The sequence below is a fragment of the Mustela nivalis genome (genome assembly GCF_964662115.1).
Source record: "Mustela nivalis genome assembly, chromosome: 12".
Classification (NCBI taxonomy): domain Eukaryota; kingdom Metazoa; phylum Chordata; class Mammalia; order Carnivora; family Mustelidae; genus Mustela; species Mustela nivalis.
The window spans coordinates 6,326,954-6,351,458 of record NC_139031.1 but is presented as its reverse complement, the minus strand read 5'-3'; the positions used below and the strand labels follow the sequence as shown (position 1 = coordinate 6,351,458).

The 24,505-nt window shown below is 50.3% G+C and overlaps 1 protein-coding gene and 1 long non-coding RNA gene across 2 annotated transcripts in view; both read right to left on the bottom strand.

Moving 5' to 3' along the window:
- Positions 1–367: 367 nt before the first annotated feature.
- ZNF777 (zinc finger protein 777) overlaps positions 368–24,505 on the bottom strand; it is a gene marked incomplete at its 5' end in the record, with an annotated part of 41,376 nt that continues 17,238 nt past the window's right edge. Inside the window, 5 exons of the mRNA XM_082691649.1 lie at positions 368–1,789; positions 5,112–5,363; positions 20,059–20,172; positions 22,273–22,399; positions 23,336–24,187. Coding sequence (XP_082547775.1) covers positions 633–1,789; positions 5,112–5,363; positions 20,059–20,172; positions 22,273–22,399; positions 23,336–24,187 — 2,502 coding nt within the window. The 3' untranslated portion in view covers positions 368–632. The remainder of the gene's footprint in view (positions 1,790–5,111; positions 5,364–20,058; positions 20,173–22,272; positions 22,400–23,335; positions 24,188–24,505) is intronic.
- LOC309845508 lies at positions 14,507–20,034 on the bottom strand. The gene is made up of 2 exons (XR_014301316.1): positions 18,867–20,034; positions 14,507–17,055 (listed from the first exon to the last, which is right to left on the bottom strand). It is a non-coding gene; the product is annotated as an uncharacterized lncRNA (long non-coding RNA).

The following is a 24,505-nucleotide window of genomic DNA, read 5'->3' as shown; positions in this document are numbered from 1 at the left end:
GCCAGCAGGGGCAGCCCTTCCATACACCCATTCACTACCTCAAGCTCGGCAGCCCCGTCTCCTCCTTGACTTTATAATCTGTGGGATCTGCGCCCGCACCGCCGCCCAACACGGGGAAGAGCCAAGAGGGGCTCAAGGGAACCTGGCAAGCGACACTAGGCACAGGTCCCTCGGCCACCTTCTTAAGCCCTCCCCTTCAAAACCAAACAAAAACGGCAAACAGGAAACGCTCGTCTTTTAAAAATTACTCTATTATTATCAAATAGAACCACAGTATCCAAAAGGTAATTATAAAGTTCTAGTCCCCAACTAAATGGCCCTGCACCGCCCCTCCGAGTGGCCGGCGGCCAAATCACTCCCCCCGTGCTGATTGGTTTCATCCATTTTATTGTCAAGGAAATTAACAGCCCGAAGGGGTTCCCCAGGTCCGCGCACTCCCCCCACCCGGGTAAACACGGCAGCAAGCGACCTGGTCTCACTACCCCGGTGTCCTTGGGAGGAGGGACGAAAGGAGGGGAGGGGGGCTCACAGCAAAGGGGCTGGGGGCGCCCCGGCCCCGCCCGCCCGGCTGGGGCCTCGCGGCGGCCGGCAGGTGTCCGGGGCGGGCCGGGCGGCGGGGGCTGCGGGCGCGCTCACTCGCCCGTGTGGGTCCGCAGGTGGTACTTGAGCGACTGCTTGTAGCGGAAGCACTTGGCGCAGTGCGTGCAGGGGTAGGGCCGCTCGCCCGTGTGCGCGCGCTGGTGCTCCAGCAGGTGGTGCTTCTGCGTGAAGCGCTTGCCGCACTCGGCGCAGTGGTAGGGCCGCTCGCCCGTGTGGATGCGCCGGTGCTCGAGCAGGTGGTGCTTGCGGATGAAGCTCTTGCCGCACTCGGGGCAGGCGTGCGGGCGCTCCCGCGAGTGCACGCGGCAGTGGTTGGTGAGCTTGGACTTCTCGCTGAAGCTCTTCTCGCACTCGGGGCACTTGAAGGGCCGCTCGCCCGTGTGAGTCCGCTGGTGGCGCAGCAGGTGCGACGGGCGGCTGAAGCTCTTGCCGCACAGGCTGCAGATGAAGGAGACCTCGTGCTTGCCCGCGTGCACGCGCTGGTGGATCACCAGGCTGATGTGCAGGCGGAAGCTCTTCTTGCACTCGGGGCACGTGTAGGGCCGCTCGCCCGTGTGCGTGATCTGGTGCTTGGTCAGGCTCGACTTGTGGCTGAAGCTGCTGTCACACTCGGGGCACTTGTAGGGCTTGGGGCCGCCGCCGCCGCTGCCCGAGCTGGGCGACTTGGGGCGCGGCTTGAGCGCGTGCTTGGGGGCGAAGCCGGGCGCGCGCTCGGGGGACGCGTAGCCGCCGCGGACGCGGTGGATGCGCTGGTGCAGCGTGAGCTGCTGCTTGTGGCGGAAGCTGATCTCGCACTCGGCGCACTCGTACGGCCCCTCCTTGATGTGGTTGCGCTGGTGGATGATGAGGTTGATCTTGAGGCGGAAGCTCTTGCCGCACTCCATGCACGTGAAGGGCCGCTCGCCGCGCCGGTTCCGCTGCTGCTGGCTGGACGGGCCGCGGCTGTCGCCCAGGTGCCGCTCCCCGTGCGCCGGTGGCGCCAGCCGCTTCCCCGCTGGCTTGCCCAGCTGCAGCGGTGGGGGGCTCTCCTCGCCCTCGGGGGACAGCTCCCCGGGCAGGGGCGTCTGGTACATGGCGGCCTCGTAGCGCCCGGACAGCGGCCCCAGGGCCTGCAGGTGCTGCGGCAGCTCGTCCTCCTCCTCCTCTTCCTCCTCCTCCTCCTGCTCCTCGGTTTTGATCACGATCCCCTCTGCTCCAGGGACAGGGAGAGAGAAGGACACATGTCAGCGGCGGCCCGGGGGCCTGCACCCGGGATGGAGGCAGTTGCGGTGGCCTCGCCTTGGCGCCCCCGCACATTCCCGGCCCCTTGTGGGAAAACCCTCCCCTCCGCTCCCCGCTGCCTGCGGTCCCCACTTCCCCGGTGCTGGAGGTGTTACCGCGCGGGCCTTGGGCTCGGTTCAGGAAGGAACCCTCTCGGGGAACCCTGTGCAGCTCAGAAGGGGCAGGTGGCCCTGCCTGTCCTCACGTTCCGGAGCGGGTGGCGGGTGAGCAGCTGCCCACATCCCCCCCCCCCCGGGGGGGCACTCGGGCCCAGGGTGCCTACCAGTTACCACTTGACACGGACCCTCCCTTTTCCACTGGAGCTACTGGAGGGCTGACTCCTCAGGCTCTAAGGCCTCCTCTACCCCAAATCCGGCAGCTTCACGGGTCTGTGGCTTTCCAGAAGGCACCTGCGGGTTTCTCCCCTGGTGTCTGTACTCCCCCTCCTCCAGCGGTCTCCCCCTCCTCTCCCTGCCTCCAAATCACACAGGCCACATACCACCCAGCTCCAGTTCCGGCTCTGCCCTTAAATCTCCCGTGACTGTCGGGCCATCAGCACTCACTGGGGTGCCTGCCCAGGGCTTAGGGCCTCGGCCTCACCTGCAGCACGACACCCACACAGGTGGTCACCTGCTGTGACCCTACCAAGTCTGAGGCTAGGGCCAAGGTTTCTCCTGCCTTTCCCCCAGCCTCCGGTGTGTGGTCCCTCCCACCCAGGAAGGGTTCCCTGAACACAACTATAGGATGTCCTCCTCCTCCCCCGCTCTCCGTCCTCTGGGCTGGCCCTTCAGGGCCCAAGATGTTAGCTGTTCTACATGGTGTTCTAGAGTGTTCCCTGAGAATGTTAGCCCTAGAGAAAAGAAGTGCCCTCTGACTTCTGTTTGCATTTTCTTAAATGCCTTGTACTTCTGCACTCCCTAAACAGGGCTACTTCAAGAGCTCTGTTGTTAGCTACTGTGTGACACGAGAAAGGCGCTCCCTTCTCTGAGCCCCTGTCAGATGGAAGCTGCTGTTACAGTCTGCTTTTGCAGAATTCTTAACAGCAAACGAACGAGAACTTTTCCAGGTCTCGCCTGAGAGCTTGTTGTTTTATTCACAATCTCTTATGGGATAAGTCAAGCAAGGATTAGCCCCATTTCACAGACATGGGGCCTCCAAGCCCAGAGATACCTAGTGATTGTTCCAAATGAAGTAAGTAAAGCCAGACCTCTGTAGAGCTTCTAACTTAGGGACCATCTAGTCTGTCCCCTCAATTGCCAGGGAAACAAACTGGTGGTGTGCTGGCCCAGGTCTTACAAAGTAGCCGGTAGTGACCACTGGGCCTTGGGACTTCCTCTTGCTCCTCGGAACCCAAGAAACAGTAGGGTCACAGTTAGGACACAGATGTGCCAGTCCCAGCTCAGGCCTCTCGTCACGGCCAGCATTGCCTGGGCCCTGTTAGGATTCTCAGCAAGGGACGCAATCCAGGATGCAAAATCCCACCAAGTACCGTGCGAACTTTCCTGAGGTCCCACTGGAATGAAGGCCCAGAGGGCAGGCTGACATTTCTACTTGAGGCCTCGCCGCAGCTCAGCCTCACGATGTGCCCTGCACCTTCCTCTGTTTTACAGAGACAGCCTGTGGATTAAAATGCTTTTGGGGGTATCATGAGGTTATTCAGAAGCAAGGGGTTAGATCCACATCTTGACCAAGCAAGACGTCTGTGATATCTTATGAAGTGCAGAAAGGCCACCTGCAAAGGAATTCTCTACAGGCAAAATGAAAAAATGTAAAAAGTCATCAGCACTGGGGCACCTGGGTGGCTCAGTCGCTTAAGCATCTGCCTTTGGCTCAGGTCATGATCCCAGGATCCTGGGATCGAGCCCCGTATCAGGCTCCCTGCTCAGCAGGAAGACTGCTTCTCCCTCTCCCATTTCCCCCTGCTTGTGTTCCTCTGTGTTAAATAAAGTCTCAAAAACAAACAAACAAAAAAACCCCAACAACCAATAATCAGCACCATACTTTTAAAAACCTATTAAATAAAATGGGTGTGGATACATTTCTATGATCAATAGTATAGTATCAAAACTGCTATGATAATTAATGGCTTTTTGGCACGTAAAGAAAACATCTAAAAAAAAAAAAACCCAAAACCTAAGTGAAGTGTGTTCCTTAAAAATTTGGTAGAATTCACTTAATTCCTATCTTACACATTATTTTTAGAATATAGAAAAAGAGAAAAAGCTTCCCAGTTCACCTTCATATAAGTTGAGTATAATCTTATTTCCAAAACTAGATGGGGGTGAGTCAGGAAAGCGTCAGGCTGATTTCACGTATGACTATACCCGAAAGCCCCTGAATGAACGGCAGCTCACTGAATTTCATGCTGTGTATGAAAAGTACGCTGTGATGACCAGATCGGGCTTTTCTCAGGACGGAAAGGACTGTTCAGCGTCAATCAGCCACAAAAGATGTCCTGAGGTTAGGCCGCTGAGAGCCTACTTCCTCACTGTTCTTGAACACACACAGGGCTGAAAGTATGCAGGAGGGTGACCCAGAGATTTTATAATTAAACATGAGTGATGGCCAGATCGTACCAGGAAGAGACCATACAGTCTGTTATTTTAAAACACATTCCTGACTAGGGCTGAGCTCTCTGGGTTACTGGGACTTCTAATGTGACCTAAGAACTATCAAGAACATAGCAGAGGGGCGCCTGGGTGGCTCAGTGGGTTAAGCCTCTGCCTTTGGCTCAGGTCATGATCTCAGGGTTCTAGGATCAAGCCCCGAATCAGGCTCTCTGCTCAGCAGGGAGCCTGCTTCCCCCTGCCCCACCCCCGTGCCTGCCTCTCTGCCTACTTGTGATCTCTCTCTCTCAAATAAATAAATAAAAATCTTAAAAAAAAAAAAAAAGAACATAGCAAAAATGGAAGTTCTAGCCTCACCATGACGGCATGACCTTGGGCAATTTGTCTGATCTTCTCTGCCTATAGAAGGGGGGAGCTGGAGAGGTGATCTCGGAGACCCCTTTGGGTCTGCATCTGACTTCGTCTTTGGCTGTAATACCTTCTTCCAAGCCCGGAGACAGACTCTTATAAATCTGGAGGCAGGAAACCCGCCCCCAAGGCCATGCCCGGGGCTGTCATACCTGTCTATCCGTCAAGGTCAAACGACCCTGTCTGAAGGGAAGCCCAGTTTTCCCACAAGGCAGGGCCTGTCTGCAGGCCTCATGGTAGCAGCTTCCCCCACAGCCTGCACCCCCGCCAACTGACCTGCGCAGTTTCTCTGCTGCACCAGCATCTGTTTGAGCTCGCTGAACTCACTGGAGCCTTCCGTGGACTCCTCCAGCGCGTTCTCCTGTTCCTGCATGTCCAGGTCCGGCTGCTCTCCGCACGGGTCACCCAGCTCCGAGTCCTGGAAGCCATGCTCTTCCACCTGCCCCATCAGGGGCTCCGGCGTCTCCAGACTCTCGGAGCCCTCGTCGTTGGTCTGCACCTCGATCTTGATCACGATCCCGTCGTGTGCTGCAAAGGCGGGGGGTGGGGAGGGGGAGAGGGCAGAAAAACCCAGAACATGTTCATTGCACGAGGTTTCTGCAGCCTAGGATTTACATCTCAAAAATTCTCATTTTAGAGACCAGGAGAACTGTAATGCGGGGTCGAGTGAGCAGACACAGGTTTCTTGTACATCAGTACAAACTGGAGTAAAGTGAAAATAGATGTGGAGTTTGTATTCCATGACCCCTACAACTTTAACAACAGTATTATCAGGGTTTTTTTTTTTGTTTTTTTTGAACAAACGGGATCTTAATTCCGTTTCCTGGGTCAGGCCAGTCAAAGTCAGCAGTTTCCCCCGCTCACGGTCAAGGTGAATAATGAAAAGGCTAGTCACCTCCTCACCCTGCCCACCTTCCTAGCCCAGGCCCCTGGGGTCCGATTCAGACAGGCCCGACACCCCCGAACGCCTTCCCAGCTCACAGTTACAAGCACGCGCACGCACACACACACGCACGCACACACACGCACGCACTTGGAGCTCTCAGCTTTGTTTTAAAACAGCCTCTGATTACACACGTTGCCCTGACTTTTTTTTTTTTAATTTGCCCAGAGGTCTGCAGGTAACTTCTCATGTCAACACACACGGGCATCATTTGACATAAATGGGACTTCGCATGTAATCTTTGAGGGCGGCATGTTTTCTCTTTCGCTTGGCCTCCTCTTCCCCTCCCTTCCCGTTTCACAGCTGTGACCTGCCCAGGCCAGCCCTGCCAGCAACCTAGCATTTTCCTCTGCACTTTTCTAGGGATTTATGGCAAACATTTATGTCTATCTGTTTTTCTCTTCTGGCCATTATTAGTTTTTAAAAAATGGGCACCTACACAGTTCTCTCCCTCCACTTCCTCACTTAGCTGTCTTGTAGAAATCGCTGCAAAGCAATTCTGGAGGCACCGCCTTCCTCCCCAGTGCTGTCCGCAGCCCGCGGTGAGGCCGGCAGCGTGTCCCGCCGTCCGCTCCGGAGGAACTGGCGCTGTTTTGTTCCGGCCCTTTGCATGCTGAACTATCCCGCGATCACAGGTGGATTTACATGTCTCACTATGAAATAGGGGTTTAGATTTCCATGCGAGTCCCGGGAGTGGGGCCGTAGAGTCAAAGGTGTGGTTATTTTTAATCTGACAGATGTCACGAACCGCTCTTGAACAAGGCTGCGACAATACATGTTTCCACCAGCCCGGCGGGAGCCCAGCCTCCTCCCCGCCTCCCTGCTGGAGACAGACGCCACTGCTCTTTCATACTTTCCTCAGTCAGATGGGTGTACGTTGGTAATTTTCTGATACTTTAATCCCACTTTCCTGATGAGGGTCATCGAATATTGTTTCTTTTCCTTGTTGGCCTTTTCAAGACGATTCCGTATCAACTGTGTTCTGTTCTCGTCAACTGGTGAGAGTTCTTTGGTTCCTGTGCTAAAGATAACCCCTTTTCTCTTATCAGCATTTCAAATAGTCCCCAAATCTAGCATCTGTCTGTTGACTCTGAGCCATCTCTTATCAGACTACTTTCTTCAAGTCTTCCCGTGGTCACACATGTCTGTCTGTCTTTTATGGCTTCTGGGTTTTCTTCGTTAAGAGGGTCTCCTCTGCTCCTGGAAGGTTCACAGGGTCTCCTGGAGTGTGTCTCAAGCTTTTTATTGCTTTATTATATACATTAAGGCTTTTGCTCCATCTGAAATTTATTTTTGTTTTGTGTGGAGTGTGAGGTAGGGGTTAAGCTTTACTTTCTTCCCCGTGGAGAGAGCTGTGCCAGCAGAAACTCCCTCACAGCTTGAAAATCACTTTTTTGTTTTGTTTTGTTTTTAAAGATTTTATTTATTTATTTGACAGACAGAGATCACAAGTAGGCAGAGAGGCAGGCAGAGAGAGAGGAGGAAGCAGGCTCCCTGCTGAGAAGAGAGCCTGATGTGGGGCTCGATCCCAGGACCCTGAGATCACGACCCGAGACCAAGGCAGAGGCCCAACCCACTGAGCCACCCAGGTGCCCTGAAAAATCACTTTGTTAATGAAGGAAATTATAAACGTGTAGCCCATCAGCAGACGCATTTATTCCTTCACTGAATTCACTGAAGCACCGGTTACTTACTGAGCACCAACTATGTGCGACGGGGTATTCTAATGACGTGGAAGACACCGGTGCACATAAGAGAGCTCCCCACCCTCATACACCTTACCCAAGGCAATAAACCGAATTCATACATTGTATGGGGGTGTCCGAAGGTGGTAAGTACTGTGGAAAGAGGAAAGACACCAGAAACCTCGGAAACTAACCCAACCGTCCGTGCCCACGGAAAGCCTGCCCACTCTCAGCCATGCCCACTCGTGATCCCCAAGCTAGAAGCCGGGAAACCAGACCCACCCAGCAGGCGGGCAGCTGATGCCACAGGACCCGAACTGGGCTCTCCTTGGTGCCCAGCAATCCTTTCACTCTCCTCGGACCTGCCACCCAATCTCCTGCCGGCCACGGGGAGCAGCAAAATATAAAGCAGCTGGAGGGTCCCGTCGCCTCGGCCACAGCCTTAAACCCGGACCCTGCCTGCCTTCCCCTACAACCAAGTTTCCGAAACCTCTTCCTCCTCTTCTCGGTCTCACAAAAAGATGAGGTCACCCTCCCTCACATCCTTGTTCACTCCTGCTCCAGCTCCAAGTCACCCCGCTGACTCCCCTTTTCTCTCCCACCTGGGGAGGCACCATGGTGACGGGGCGGGGACAGGACGCCTCTGCTCACTGCCTTAGCCCGCCCCGTTCCTGGGGCCATCGCGCTCCCCCTGCAGTGCCCGCTTCTCGCTCTGCAATCCCTACAGCCCTACAGCCACCAGCACAACCGGGACCCCAGCATCATAAAAATGCCTTCCCTTGCTTCACAAACTCCTGAAGACATTTTGCTTGCCTCCCCCCTCTAAAGCGGTTTTCAAACACGAAGCACCCCTTTGCACTTTTTTGAATAAACATATAAAACGCTTCAGTAACTGCAAAAGATGTCATTTCTGGCGTACTATAAATATTGAGGGTTTGATATAAACTCTTCCATCACTCTTGAATGTCACCAGTGGGATCTGAGAACAGCGGCAATTTTCGACCCTCTATTATTCACTTAAAACCTACACGAACAAGTTCTTCTTTGATAGTTGAAATTTTTCTATCATTCCTTTTCACCTTGAACTTCTATTTCCATTCCCACTTTGCCCACAGAATTTTATCCCAATAGAACATCTTTTTATGCTGAGAAGCCTTTTACTGGTCTCCTGGTCTACCACTCTGCTGCAAAAATGTGTATGTAAATTGAAAGATTAATTTTGCTTTCATTTCTAATAACCATGGGGCTCTAAGTGTTGACTGTTTTCCTGTCTTAAGTTATCCTTCGTTATTAGTAGTATATAATGATACACAGATATTCAAGATAGAAAAGTAAAAACTTGTTGGAAACAGCTCTTATGAGGATGGAGAGGAATTTTTTGTCCCCTAATTAGTTTGCTTATCTGAGAATGAATATTCTTATCACATGATTGAGACAAGAGTTCAGAATCCAATCTGTTCCTATTTTTCATTTTCATGAACACAAGCATTGGCAAAGCTCATTTATATAGACATATAGATGGGCTGGCAGGGGATCTGTTGTGAAATCGTCACTTGATTCTCTGAATTTGCTCTGAATTATAATGCTATGAAAGCACATGGTTAACACAGCATCAAAAATTGTTTCTAATGACCTATTAGCTGACAACTTAATTAGGTTCTCTTTCAATTTTGTTAAAAGCGAAGTATTGCAAGGGATCTAACTTGCAAAAGAATTCGCCATCCAGAGGCGCCTGGGTTGCTCAGTGGGTTAAACCTCTGCCTTCGGCTCAGGTCATGGTTTCAGGGTCCTAGGATCGAGTCCCACATCAGGCTCTCTGCTCAGCGGGGAGCCTGCTTCCCACTGCCCCCTCGCTGCCTACTTGTGATCACTCTCTGTCAAATAAATAAAATCTTGAAAAAAAAAAAAAAAAAAAACAACTTGCCATCCAGGCCCCAGGATGCTACGTTTGTGGTCACGTGCCCCTACGGTCTGGACTGTCTCCGTAACCCAGAGGGCTTATTATAGATCGGAGAACTACTCCCTCGTAAGATGGGGACCGGGGAGGGGTGCGGCTGATGAGGACGAGCTGCATGTGTTGTGTGCCCTCACTGATGAGTTTTATGAATGAGAACAGATCAACTAAGGACTTACTGAACCCTCAAAGCCATCTATGTCATGTCCCGCTTGGGAAGTCTCCGTGCGCCTCTAGGGGCATTGGTACTCCAGCTCGAGGCCGCTGCCTTCCAGGACCCGCCCCGACTTCAAGACCTTATCGGCCAAACCTCTTAACGATGCTCTCAGCTGCACGGAACGGTGCCCCTCTCCATGGTGTTTACTTTTCCCTCCCCTTGCAAGGTGCTGCATTTACTCATCTGCAAGCCTCTCCTCCATTTGTTAGACAGCAGGGAAGCCAGTGGTCTCCCACCAAAAAGGTTTCCCCACCCCACACAACTTTTGAAAGAGTACTGACACCCTGACTGCACTTCTAAGCAACGATGTGTTCTCTCATTAAGAAAAAAATTAAAGACACATATCTTGCAGGACTACAGTTTATGATCAAAGGAAGAACTTCAAGCCACTGGGGAAAAGTTTTCAATAAAGGGGGTGGGAATGAAGGAGTGAGGGGCGACAACTGGCGTCACGTCAAAGTAAATCACTGATGAAACAAAACTTTAGACGCAAATAATAAACTCATCCTAGTGTCAGGGAAAAACCAGTTTCTCTCCTCTTTCTTTACGACCATGAACTGAGGAACGGGCTATTCCCAGCCCCCGGGACTCCAGATCCTCCTTCTGGAAGCTTCTGGTTGGTCACAGCAGACGTCACAGGTGCCCAACACATACCAACTCTCACTTTCAGGTGTACATTTTTTTGGGAAGAATTTCTGTAGCTTTGCCTTGACGTTGTTTGGTGATAAGGAACTGATCTAATTTGTGCTTGGTTTGTGATCTCTGTAACTACATTTATTCCTGAGAACTCTTGCAAGATGGGAAATAAAGAAAAAAATCAACCCTACGAATTATTTCCAAATGTATCATGTGTTTGTGAGCACTACATTTAATAGTTAATGAAGCTGATATAATGTTCTATTTCCAGACACTTAGTGAAAATACTTGACTATTTGCCTTTTGGAATTTTCTTTTTGTTTTCTGGAGCAAGAAATATTTTATTTCAGATTTCAAGTATTTTTAGACTTTTTAAAAAGCTCATAGGCCCAAGACCTGTAATCATGTTCACTGAATAAAAAGGGCTAAGTTAAGTATTTCTATACTTAATATGAAACCCAGACACCATAAAGTTAGTTATGGGTAAATATGAATACATAGAAACTTAAAACTGATAAAATCTGAACATACAAAAATTCAAAATATCCATTCCACAAACACACACACACACACACACACACACACAAATACTAAATACAAAGGTAAACCATATATTCAAAACACAGGGGCACCTGAGTGGCTCAGTTGGTTAAGCGTCTGCCTTTTGCTCGGGTCATGATCCCAGGGTCCGAGGATCGAGCCGGCATCAGAGCAGGGAGCCCGCTTCTCCCTCTCCACCCTGTTCGCGCAGTCTCTTTCTCAAATAAACTAATAAATAACTATATCTGCATGCATGGGATAACTTAAAAAAAAATTTTTTTTTTAAAGATTTTATTTATTTGACAGAGCGAAATCACAAGTAGATGGAGAGGCAGGCAGAGAGAGAGAGGGAAGCAGGCCCCTGCTGAGCAAAGAGCCCGATGCGGAACTCGATCCCGGGACCCTGAGATCATGACCTGAGCCGAAGGCAGCGGCTTAACCCACTGAGCCACCCAGGCGCCCTAAAAAAAAATTTTTAAGACATTTTATTTCTGCAAGAGAGCGAGCAAGTGCACACCTACTCATGTCCCAGGATCTGAGATGAAGCCAGACGCTTAAGCAACTGAGCCACGCATGTGCCCAATATCCTTAACTTTTAAAAAGCTTTTACAGATCGATGATAAAATGATGGATAATCCAAAAGGACCATGATCAGAAGATCATTCCTAAGATAAGACATCCTTCTTATCAATAAAGGTATGAAAATGGGCGCAACATCATTACAGAAGTTGAGTGAAAGCATCAAAATACTATCTTTTCTACCCATCACCATGGCAAATAATAACAAGATAAATAAAACCCACTACGGGCCCAGGTATGGGGAGAGAGGCAGTCTCACGTCTGTGTACAAACCGGAGGTGTAGTAATTAGCACAACTGCTTTGAGGGACATTTTTTTTTAATATCTTTTTTTTTTAAAAGATTTTATTTATTTATTTGTCAGAGAGAGAGAGTGTACAAGCAGGCGAAGTGGTAGGGAGAGGCAGAGGGAGAAGCAGGCTCCACGATGAGTAAGGAGCCCAATGTGGGACTCGATCCCAGGACACTGGGATCATGACCTGAGCATGAAGGCAGCCGCTTAACTCACTGAGCCACCCAGGCGCCCATGTTTTGAGGGACATTTTTAAATAAATATCAAATTTTTAAATGGGTCTATCCTTGGACCCAGAAAGTCTATTTGTTTTTTGTTTTGTTTTGTTTTGAAGATCTGATTTATTATTTGAGAGACGGAGAGAGCAGGGGGAGAGACAGATGGAGAGTCTCAAGCAAACTCCGCAGTGAGCAGGAGCCTGACTAGGGGCTCAAGTCCCAGGACTCTGGGATCATGACCTGAGCCAAAAGCAGATGCTTAACCAACAAGCCATGCAGGCGTCCCCACATACCTTTTTAAAAAACATTTTAAAAATCGGGGCACCGGGTTGGCTCAGTCCAAAGAGCGTGTGACTCTTGATCTCTGGGTCCTGAGTTCGAGCCCCAGGTTGGGTGCAGAGATTACTTAAATAAATGAACTTTAAAAAAATAAAGAAAAAAAAATTTTAAAAATGCATTAAGAAAGACTTTAAGGATATGCCAAAAACTTTAAAAATCTAACAAAGCGCAGCCGTAAAGATGCTGGAAAGCCAATGTCGACCATCATTTCTCTGTTTTGAGCTGGTGAAGAAGGTTAATGTGGCAACACGGTTTTTACTTTCCAGTAAGTCTCTGAAGTTTCATCAGCATAATTCAGAAGGAATCAATGCAGAGAGGGAAAGCGTCGCATGATTCTCTTCACTGAGTTCCTTCCAATTATGGGCTTGAGACTTTGGCTCTGTCCCTCCCCCTGCTCGTGATCTCTCTCTCTCCCTCTCTCTGAAATAAACAAATAAACTCTTTAAAAAGTTACACATGCACACATGTTGAGGGTTAGTTTCTCAAAACTTGTTTTTTTATTTTTAAAAATTTTTTAAAATAAACATTTATTTTGAGATATTTCTAGATTTACAGAAGAACTGTGACATTAGTACGGAGGAACTCCTTTTGTGACATCACTTTAAGCCTGCTGTGGTCTCCTTGGATTTATTTTATCATTTTCAGGTTTAGGTCACAAAGCTAATCCTCCTCTTAGGGATAAATGTGAAAGCGAACCTTGACACAGAAACTTTACTCTGTCGTTAACATCCACGATACTGTTTTTACATGAAGTTTAAAAAAAATTCTTTAAGATTTTATTTATTTGAGAGAGAGAGCGAGCTCACAGAAGGAGAAGCAGACTCCCCACAGAGCAGGGAGCCCAACAGGGGGCTCTGGGATCATGACCTGAGCTGAAGGCAGACGGTTAACCGACTGAGCCACCCAGACGCCCCACATGAAGTTTTTTTAACGTTACCAAAGCTTAAACAATTTTCAGCACTTGTTTTTAGAAGGTTCTGCTCCACGCCCAGCCACACTTCCCCAGAGCAACACTTCCAATCCCTCCGGCTGACTCTTCTGTTATCCCCTTCATAACTCTAAGGAACACTCCTCTTGCTACTCCTTGAATTATCTTTCTTTCCTTTTTCAAAGATTTTATTTGTCAGAGTACGCGCGAGAGCAAACATGTGCTTGTGCACAGGCGGAGGAGCAGAGGGAGAAGCAGGCTCTCCGCTGAGCAGGGAGCCTGAAGTGGGGCTCGATCCCAGGACCTAGAATCATGACCTGAGCCCAAGGCAGATGCTTAACCCACTGAACCACCCAGGTGTCCCCGGAAGCATCATACTTTTGTGTCGTGGATGTATTCGAGAAGTCCCTCGAATTTTCAGGGTAAACATCACCTGTCGGCTTCCAAGAGCTGGACAGGAGGCCCTCTCTCCCCGTCCAGGCGAATCTCTTCCAAATCCCCGAGGGTTCCATTTTAGTTTGCAAGTCCGCTTGGAGGAATTTCGGGCATTTACATTATTAGATCACATAAATGTTATAAAACATTGGACCATGGAGTATACCATAGCTATTTTCTATGTCTTTTGCTTTCGCTGGAGCTCACAATTCTTTCCTTGGCTCAGCTTACGAATTTCCTTAAGTCAGCTTCAAACTCCCCCATCTCTTCTGTCTCTCCTCAAAGCATTCGGACATAATGGGTATTTCTCAGTTTCATCGACTTGGGAGAACAATTTTCTACAACCTCCTGATGTGCCCCAGTGTGGACTGGTTGCCTCCAGGTGCACAGCTGTCTTCTTGGGATCCCCCTTGGGACCACCCCCCTCGCCTCACTTCTGCTAGAACTCCCAACACATCTTTCTTTGTGTAAGCAACTTGCCTCCCCCAGTTGGAGGAAGGGTGCACAGGAGACGACCTTGAAAATGTCTTGATTTCATCTCTCACATTTAATTCGAATCATCTGGCCGATATAAAACTCTAGAATGGTTGGAAAATATTTTCCAATTTTGAAATTTTAGAGAATTTTAAAGGTATTGCTCTACTGTTCTTTCCTGATATCACTGAAAAGTCCAAAGCCATTTTAATTCTTGTTCCTTTGTATGAGCTTTTTTTTTTCCTCTCCGAAGACTTGTGGGATCATTTTGACCTCAGCTGCCCGGAAATTTCTTGCTGATGTATCGAAGGCACGAGTCTGTTTTCATCCACTGTTCTGGATATTTGCTGGGCTCTTTCAATCTAGAAAACCGTGTCTTTCAGTGCTGAGAATTTTCCTTGAATTACTGCATTGCTAATTCCTTCTTCTCTATTTTTGCTATTTTTTTTCCCTTTCCTTTCCTGTTCTTTTCTTTTCTCTTCTCCCTTCTTCCTTTTGTGGTTGTTGATATTCCTATTATCTGGATGTTGGACTTCCATCCTTTACTTTTTAAAATTCTGTCACTACTTTCTTTTTTGTCTTGTGCTCTATTTTCTGGGACATGTGCTCAACTTTATCTTCTAACACTGCTAGCTGGGAGTTTTTAATCTGTAGTCTTTTTAAATTCCCAGAGTTCCTTTCTATTTTTTTTTATAAGCATCATACTTAAAAAATATTTTCTTTATTTATTTAACAGAGAGAGAGGGCAAAGCAGGGAACCAGGGGACAGAAGGAGAAGCAGGCTCCCCACTGAGCAGGGAGCCCGATGCAGGACTGACTCAATCCCAGGACCCTGGGATCATGACCTGAGCCAAAAGCAGATGCTTAACCCACTGAGCCACCAAGGTGCCCCAATAAGCATTATACTGTCGTGTCATGGATGTATACACTTCTTTTATCTCCTTATGGAATGGGAAATACATATGTTATATATATTACATAAACAAATATATACATATGTGTTTAAACCCAGTTTTAAAAATCTCTCTGCATAGTCTCTGTTTCCTTGAAATTTATTTTTTCTGCTTTCTTTTCCTTTGCTCTTTCTATATTAAAGGCTTTCCCCAAATGTCTGCAGTAATGGTTATCTACTTATATTTAAAAGTAGAACACTCAAAAGAGATTGAAAAGTTTGGTGCCTTTAAGTAGGGCTTACTGGTGACGGGCTTCCCACTGGGATGGCTTGGCTGAGTCATTTCCTGGGAAGATGCCATGGGCTGGTCCCCGAAGTCTCCAGGCAAAACGCATCCAGTATGCTGCCTGGGGGTTTCATCCTGGATGTCTGCTACGACTTGTGAGCCAGGTTGGGAGGAAGGCTGGAGATCTCAGTACCTGCATGTCACGCTTCACTGCCTACCTTGCAGCTAGCGTGGTGTCCTGCCCTCCAGGGGCCCAGTGTCGCCTTCAGACATGGTCTTGTTCACCTTCTCCAGAGAAGTAGGTGCAGCTGTCCAGCAGGGCTGGGAGAGGCAGATGCTGGCTGAGGGACCGAGGGAGGCCGTAGAGGGGAGGTGAAAGGCGTCTGCCCCATATTCTGTTTTTAAGCCCACCTTTGCCCCATTTCCAGAGGTACCTCTGGTCTCTGCTACTGCTCCTTCCCGAGTCTGGAGTAGGGAATGGGGGTGCAGTGCACACGGAGTTTCTCTTCTGCATTCCCCAATCCCAATTTTGGATGTAGCTTTCTAAATCAGTGATCACCCAGCCATCTGCTCGTAGGGCTTCCAGAATGTGCTTGCTGTTGTCTCCCTGCACACTCCTTCTAAAAGCCCTTCGCTCTTGCTTTAAAAGGATTCTGAGAGGTAGGAGTAAACACATGTTCAACCTGCCATCTTTAACTCGAAGTCTTTCTTCATGTGTGTGTTTTTTTTTAATTATTTTTACTGAATAAGTAATATATACTCGAGAACATTCTACAAAGCATAAAGAAATACGATTTTGTTACATTTCCATTCAATTTTTTCCCCCTATCTTTTGTTTACATCCCGGACTTCAAGTTGCATTTCCATTTCTCCCACTTCCCCTATCGACGGATCCTGGCCATCAGCGTCACGTGAGCAAAGCCCACCTGAAGCAAACAAGGTCGGCCCCCAGCTGAGGCCCCATATGTGCGCCCCCCGCTCACGGCTACCCTTGAAACAGCGAGGATGCGTGCTGGCTTCCTCCCCTCCCCGGCCGCTCAGCCCGCTCTGAGGGGCTTCTGCCCCATCACACCACCAGGTCACTGTCGCTGCCCACCTGCACGTCCCGCGGATGAGTCAGTCTTTGCCTTACTAAGCCACACCGCGGAATTCAGCACGGCTGACCACAGCCCCTCCTTCTGGAAACCCTCTTCTCTTGAAAGACCCCACGACGCACTACCCTAACTTCGCGCGCTCTACCGCCTGAGCCAGCCAGGGCCCCAACTATCCTCCTGTCTTGCCACCTTTCTGACCAGTCCTTCCATTTCCTCCGGTTCCTCTGCCTCCTCCTTCCTTCTCCAACTCCTTCAACAGCGGTTCTCGGCCTTGGCTGCGTGTGAGAATCATCCTGGAAGCCTTTTAAAGAACATTAACGCCTGGGCCCCTACCCAGACCAGTATATTCCAAATCTGCTCTAAAAGTCAGGGCTCCCAAGGGGATGGCCTGTGCTCTCTCCCGTCTCCTTTTCCAGACCGGGTCTATGCTACCAATGCCCAATCTGAGCTGTCTCTAGCTCAGATCTCGGCTTTTAATGCTTCCAGACTTTGTTCCCTCCAGTGAATTCTCCTCCAGGCACCTGGGACTCCTACTCGCCCTTTAGGTTCCCACTAGAAAGTCGTCCATGCTGTGTTTCTCAAGGGCCCAGATGCTTGCCTTCACAGCACCACTGCCTTCCTTAATGTGTGGTTGGCGGGGGATGGGGTTAGTTATTCCTGTCGGTCTCCTGACGTCCTGCCTGGTCCAGAAAAACCCCTGAAGGGGTGCCTGGGTGGCTCTGTTGATAAGCATCTGCCTTCAGCTTAGGTCATGATCTCCGGGTCCTGGGATCGAGCCCCGAGTCGGGCTCCCAGCTCAGCGGAGAGTCTGCTTCTTCCTCTGCCACTCCCCCTGCTTGTGCTTGCTAATAAATGAAATCTTAAAAGCAAAAACAAGAACTAAAGAATGAACATGCAAATGAAACGTGGTATAAAAACTTCATTGATGATTTCAGTGGCTATACGAGAGTCTGCATAATGTAATATAGTATCTGTCCATCTTAATCCACAGTTTGGATTTTTTTTTTTAAGATTTTGTTTATTTATTTGATAGAAAGAGACACAGCAAGAAAGGGAACTCAAGCAGGGGGTGTGGGAGAAGGAGAATCAGGCTTCCCACTGAGCAGGGAGCCCGAAGAGGGGCTCAATCCGAGGACCCTGGGATCATGACCCGAGCCAAAGGCAGCCGCTTAACAACTGAGCCACCCAGGCGCCCCCACAGTTTGGATTATTTTCCTAGTGCTAGAGACTCTCAGAAAGCAAAGGACATTCTTAGGTCAAGTATATGAACATTTTTAATATTTAAAACATATTTTAAGACTAAAAAAATATCAAATTGCTTTTCACAAAGACTGAGACCTTGGATTCCAGCCATGCCTTCTGGTTTGATTTTACTCTCCAGTAATTTGTTAGGTAGGTAAGAATGGAAGCTGGCTTCCCAGACCTTCATTACCCCGCTTCGAGGGCCACGAATGGGAGCCCCTGCTTGAGTGTTTTGAGAGCAGGGTCGATATCAGAAGCATTTTTGCCCTCAGGGATCCAAACCATAAAAAAATGGTTTATTGAATACATTCACTTAGCCAGTTCATAAAATTGTCATGTTCAGTGTACTTGGAACTCTGGAAAAATCTCAGGTTTCTAGGCTTTTCCCCACCAGTATCACACCAGAGCCAGTTCTGCAGCCCCCCTTCTAAGGGGGGAGATGTGGGAGCTCTGGAAACAGGCTCTGCTAAGGGCAGCCAGGGCCCTGGTCACACACGGAGGTGCGAGCCCCCAGCTGGCCCTGTGTGGCGGGGGTTCCCATGCCCTCCCCTGTGCTCCCTCCCGTCTGGGCTCCAAGCGTCTGGGGATGGTCCGTGGAACAAATGGCACATTCCAGCCACACAAGGCAGCCTCTGTGATGCTCGGGCCGTGGACGCACGTGTACCACAACAAACCCGGCCTGGGGCCCAGTGGGCTGAGGTTTTTTGCTTTCGATTCTGGCCCTGCTCTGTGGGAGGCCCGTCTGTGACGAGGGTGTGAACAAGCAGACAGGGGCAGGGGACAGAGGCTGTCGTCCCAGCGCGTGTGAGAGAATGCGCGGGGAGCAGTACCTAGACCACAGAACCCCACCGGGACATCAGATTTTAGGGGATCTACCCTGACCCACTTGCCCAGATTCTCATTCTCTGCCTCCCAGGCCTGGTTCTTACTTCTTCTGCTTTGAATTTCTCTCTTTTTGCCACGTGATCCTTGTTTTTGTCTGTGGCCACTCAAAATTGTGGACACAGGCTTATTTTTTTCTAAACACACGCCATACTTTGTTCCCAAGTCCCCAGTCTCACCTGCTTTTATTTTTTATTTTTTTAAAAGATTATTTATTTATTTATTTATCTGACAGAGAGATCACAAGTAGGCATAGAGGCAGGCAGAGAGAGAGGAAGGGAAGCAGGTTCCCCACCAAGCAGAGAGCCTGATGCAAGGCTTGATCTCAGGACCCTGAGATCATGACCTGAGCCGAAGGCAGAGCTTAACCCACTGAGCCACCCAGGCGCCCCTCACCTGCTTTTAAATCATGATTTTTGTCTGCCAGAATGAACCGAGACTGGCCTCTACTCTCAACTTAAATCTCTCGCAAATCTCCAGGAAGGGGGGGTACTGGATTGCTCTGAGGGATGCCAGCACTTATTTTTCCAGAGGCTTCTGTCTCTTCTGTCACAGCTCGCAGTCACCGGAGCTGACTTCACCCTAGATGTTGCTGGACCTCCTGCGAGGATCCAGCTGACAGGTCCCAGAACCAACGACATGATTTCGTAACTAGACCTGGCCTCTGGCTCTGGTGAGTTCTCCGGCTGGATTATCCTTTTTCCAAAGACAGGATCACCCATGATGTCTGGCTGTGAAGGACAAGGATCGGCTTCCACTGCAGACCTTCAAGGTAGATGATTCAAGTCCAAAGGCAATTCCAAAGCAGGAGCTCCACAAAGAGACCACGCTCCGCAAGAGCTCCAGCAGGGCAGGCACGTGGGCCATGGACACGGGGGCTGGCGAGGGCCGACGCCTACGCAGAATGACCGCGCCTGGGGTTTACTGGGCTGCCAGTACAGCCCAGTCACCCCATCAGGCCCTAGAGACTAGGACCCGTCCTATTTTACGGATGGGGAAAATAAGCTTCCCCAAAAGGCCAAGTTATCTTAATCAGACCGCCGGTGAGCATAGAAGCCGGGATTCAAAAACGCAGGTATCTGACGCCGGGGTCCACACTTGAGACACACGCCTTTCCGCGGCCTCTGTCACACCAGCCCATCCACACACCGTTCTGCACATCGCACAACGTCTCCCGTCCAGTCTGTCTGTCCCTATCCCTCCACTGACCGGCTGCAGGATGGGGGTGGGCATCCTTCTCTGGAATGCTCCACAAGGCACCATCTCTAGCACCCTGACAAGTGACCGCTTTTCTTTCAATTCTGGTTTTGTTTCCTGCCAAGAGTGGGGGTGACACCTGGTCATGTCAGAAACTCCCCAAGATGATGAACCCAACGGTGTCCTAATTTCCCAGCCACTTGGGCCACTGGTGGGGGGCAGGGGGTCAAGGAGGCGTCAGGCAGGTCTCGCACCTGCAGGCCTCCTTCCTGCACACATCTGCTAACACAGCCCTCCGGGGTCTGCTGCGGGTGGCGACACCCCACGCCGGGCCTCCTGAGGGCTGGAAGACCTGGAAGGCAGAGCTCTGGGCCACCCAAGAGCCACTCACCAGCACTGGGATCTGCGGGCGTCTCGCCTTCCTCGGAGTCCTCCTGCTCCTGCACGGTCGGCCTCTCCCCACGCTCCATCTGCGACATGAGGTCTGGTTTGGAAATTGCATAGTCTGGGCAGAAGGAAGGAAAGAAGACATGCTATGTGGTGAGGTTGTAAAGGTGTCACCTGTGTGCGTGGGACACGAGGAGGAGCCCCGCGGTCAGTGGCAACGCTGGAAAAGAGATGCGCCCGGTCCCCAGCCCTCCTCCTGAAGGCCCCCGCGTGTGTGTAGGCCTGTGCGTGCATGTGGGAGGGGCCTGCACGCGTGCGGGGCGGGGGGCAGCAGCCACGTGCACACCAGCAGGAAGTGACCCTGTCGCTGGTGGCCGGGGCGGCGACATGTCATGCCTTTTCATGACAAAGGCACACAAGAGAGTTGAAAAAACGAATCCTGACAAAAATCCAGAAGCTAAAACTCTAAGCACGGATAGTGTCCCTCACATTTAAAAAAGTTTAAAGCTCTCTGGAAATGAAGTTACCGGATGAAGACACGCGGAGGAGACGCGTGGAGGAGACGCATACGCGTGTGCGCCCACACATGGCTTCTTTGTAAATGGTTAACATCCGTTATTCTATCTAAAGAGCCACCATGATTCGTACAAGATAAAAAAGCAACTGTAAAGAGGTAATTCATAGAAGAAATGCAAATGGCCAGTAAAGACAAGAAAAGATGCACTAGCTCACTACTCATCAAAAAAAAAAACAAAAAAAAACCCAAAAAACCCATATGAAAATAATGAGGTGTCATTCTTCACTCATCAGAAAGGACAACTATTTAAAACAAGGCCATCAGTTCGAGCCCCGGCATGCAGAGACAGCACTGCCACGCTCAGGGGCATGAAGGTCACAGCCTTCGGGAGAAGTAGCCACAATACTGTGAGCGGGCCTCCTCTTCGCCCAGGAGACGCCCTCCTCAGAAGCTGTCCTCCGGCGGTACCCAGACAGGAGCACACGGACACATGGGGGCGCGGAGTCCGGACTCGGCAGCAGGCAGGAGATGCAATCAGCCTACTCTCTGTCCACAGCGAGAAGGTCAGACGCCCAGCGGCTCCCTGGAGGGCCACACATCCTTCTGAATAGGACTACCTGTGCAACTGTGGAAAGCGGCCTAGGGCCCATCCTTCGATAGAGTAAGTCACCGGTCCCCATCCGTGCAGGCCACAGGCGGCCTGTGCCCAAGCTTGTGTTTGCACGTGCATAACTGAAGATGGGAAACAACGCAGGCCGAAGGGATTGTGCTGGTTACCTCTGGGGGGGCACGGGGGTTGCTCTTTATTCTATAAATCTAAATGGTTAAATTTTCAACAATTTCAATAAACTGAAATTTCAATTATGCATATACTTTAAAAAGAAAAGAAAAAACGAGTCAAATAGAAGAAAGTTCTCTTAATGGGGAGGTATGTGGATATTCAATGAACAATTCTAGCAAGAATCCAAGTTTCTAAGCGTAGACTTGCACATGTAAATGTTTTCCTTTTATTGCGTGCCCAAAGAGTTCCCCACACCAGACAGAAGAATATGTATAAAAATGAAGTATATTCTCCCAGGTTTTCCTCCTGAAATACTCTTATTAATGGAAACAACAAGAATGCACAGACTTCTGGGGAAGAGAGTCCTTGGTGAGACTGTGACTTGCTGGTGGAACCCAGCATGAGCATCGACCCCCCGGGTCACAGCCTCCTCTCTGCACAGAGGAGGTAAGAACCCGGGGGACGCGGGCTCTCCATCAGTGACAGTGTTCAGTCACCTGAATGGGCTCATGCCTGTCCCAGTGCCCTCTTGGGAGAAGTGGGGATTAAGTAACTTGATTCTCATAAAGCCCTTCACACTCTGCTTTGTAACAATTTCCTGGACAGACTCATTAAACATATACGTCCAGAGCCAGGAGGAAATAATGTAGAGGTGGGACCCTGACATCTGTCTCCTTCCCACCTGTCCCCGTGGCTTCTCAATGGAGTGGGGCTCTGTCTACACGCTCTCCTCATCTCTGCTACCCTGGTGCCTGGGGCTGTTTGTGCTAACTCGTTGTGAACCAGTTAGAAAAACTGAAATTCGGTTTTTCTTGTTTCTGAGTATTGGGAGGACTGGCACTCAGAACTCCCCACGTCTCCAAATGAACCTCAGGCTCGTGTCCAGGAAGCCCCCCAGCGTGGGTGAACCTTCTCCTTACCCATAGAAACCAGAGACTCGTAGTTGCCCCGCATCACGTTCTTGTAGAGCTCCTTCTGCCACTCGGACAGGTTCCCCCACTCCTGCTCGGAGAAGTGGACGGCGACATCATCGAAGGTGACAGGAACCTGGAACCACACAAACTCAGCTTGGACCACCTGGACAGCAGTCATGGGCCCTCAGCCGCCAAATCCCAAGGTAACAAATAGCTCTCAGCCCCAGGCCCTGGCTCAATGTCCTTCTCCCGGTGGTGGGTCTTCACCGCAGGCCTCTCTAGAAATCTGGCCTGACTTCAGCCACTGTCCTGGCCCCACAGAGTAAGGGTCTTGTTTTTTCTGGTCTGTTTTTCTGTCTAATGGGATAATCCTTGCGGCTACAAAGCATAGTCTGCAGACCAGCAGCATTGACACCGGGGAATTTGCTAGAAATGCAGACCCCCAGGCCCCAATCTAGACCCACTAATCAGATTCTGCATTTAGTAAGATCGCCACACTAACATTTGAGAAGGGCTGGCATAGAGAATGCAGTCCAAGTTCCGTCCCTACATAAGGCTGTGTACAGGGACAATACACGAAGAACAGAAAGAAAACCAGTCCACATTCCAGTTCAGGATCTTCTGGGAAAATAATATTAAAACCTAACTATTCTCTAGTTTTTTAGGATATCTCTTGAAATCACATTTTTACTGGCATTAACATAATTTCTAAGTCAACTGATAAAAACGTGGAGCAGGACAGAGCCCCAGAACCTTCCACCAAGGTCTCCGTCCACCTCTGACAGTGAACTCCCAACGTTCACACCAAGTCCCACTCACTGTGACCTGAACGCCCTTTGGAACTGACCATCCCTGATCACTAGGAGGTCCTCTGACCTGTTTACCCAGGGCTTAACCAACAGGACAAACGCGATGTTGGCGTGTCTTGTGCTTGGTGAAGTCATGCTAGCAACTAGGTATCATTATATCTGTCTCCTTAACCACCTCTTTTTCCTTCTTTTATATGAAATTCCTAAAGCACATGCAATTCGGATCCCTCCTTGGGAGGCCCCAGTTGGGATGGCTTTACCTTGGGGACCTCTCCATTGCTGCCCGGGGGCAGGCGCAGGATCCAGAAATTTCGGTTTTTCAGCAGGTTCTCCATGTTCTCCAGCCGCCTCTGCAGCAGCCCGTACTCCTGCAGCAGGGTCCCCAGCACAACCCACTTGCTCTCTAGGTGGTTTGCAAACTCCACGGCCGTCTTCTCGCAGTCCGCCAGCTTCTTCTCGGCCGTCCCTGTCCGCCCCTCCAGGGTCAGGAGCCGCATGGCCTGGGCCTCCAGTTTCCTCTCCACCGCTTGGACGGCAGCCCACACGGCCAAGCGGGTGATCTCCGCCGTAGGGAGTGGTGTGTCCTTCTGGGCTGCAGAAGAGATCTGGAAGGGAGTATCTTTTTGGGAAACGGGGCTCTGAAGCAGGGGGTCCATGTCAGTCTCCGGCACTGTGGGGGAAAGGGACAGGGGGTCTTTCTCGGGAACTTCAGGCGAGTGGAGTGGGGCTTCTTGGTGGGGGGTGGAGTGGGACAGAAGTGATATTTCTTGTTCAGCAGCAGCTGGGGGTGGATACTGGGTCTCTTCTTGGGAAGTCAGGGGACCCTGGAGATGAGTCTCTTGCTCAGAAGCGGCCGGATACAGGAGTGAGGGTCCCTTCTGGAGAACATGCGGCATTCGGCCAGAGGTCTCTAGCTTGGGAGTCTGGGGCAGGGAGCCTTGTCGGGGAATGGGGGGAGACGAAGAAGGAATCTCTTTGGGGGGAAGAACGCGGGACTGAAACAGAGTTTCTCGGGGGATTCCGGCAGGGGCCTGACGTGGGGTTTCTTCTTGCAGAACACTGGGGAATGACAGAGGTGACGAGCGTTGGGTCTCCATGTCCAGCTGCTGGACCTGTGTTCAAGGAGAGAAAGGACAGGTTTGAAGGCCACAGAATCCAGATGGCAAAGTAAATGCCAAAGATCGGCACCCACCGAAAAGGGTCATGGGTTTCCTGGTAATGAGATACATTGCGCGGACACGGGTCTCTTCTTGAGAGCCTAGAGCTGATTTAGGTATCAATTATGAAACTATTATTAACAACAAAGAAAAGGTGGCCACCGTCTGTGTTGGTAGAGCTGTCTCTTTCTTCACAACACATATCTCACGGGGACCACCCAGGACTAGAAGGGGACCAGAGGACAAGATACAGGCCTCTGCTCTCGGTCCTGT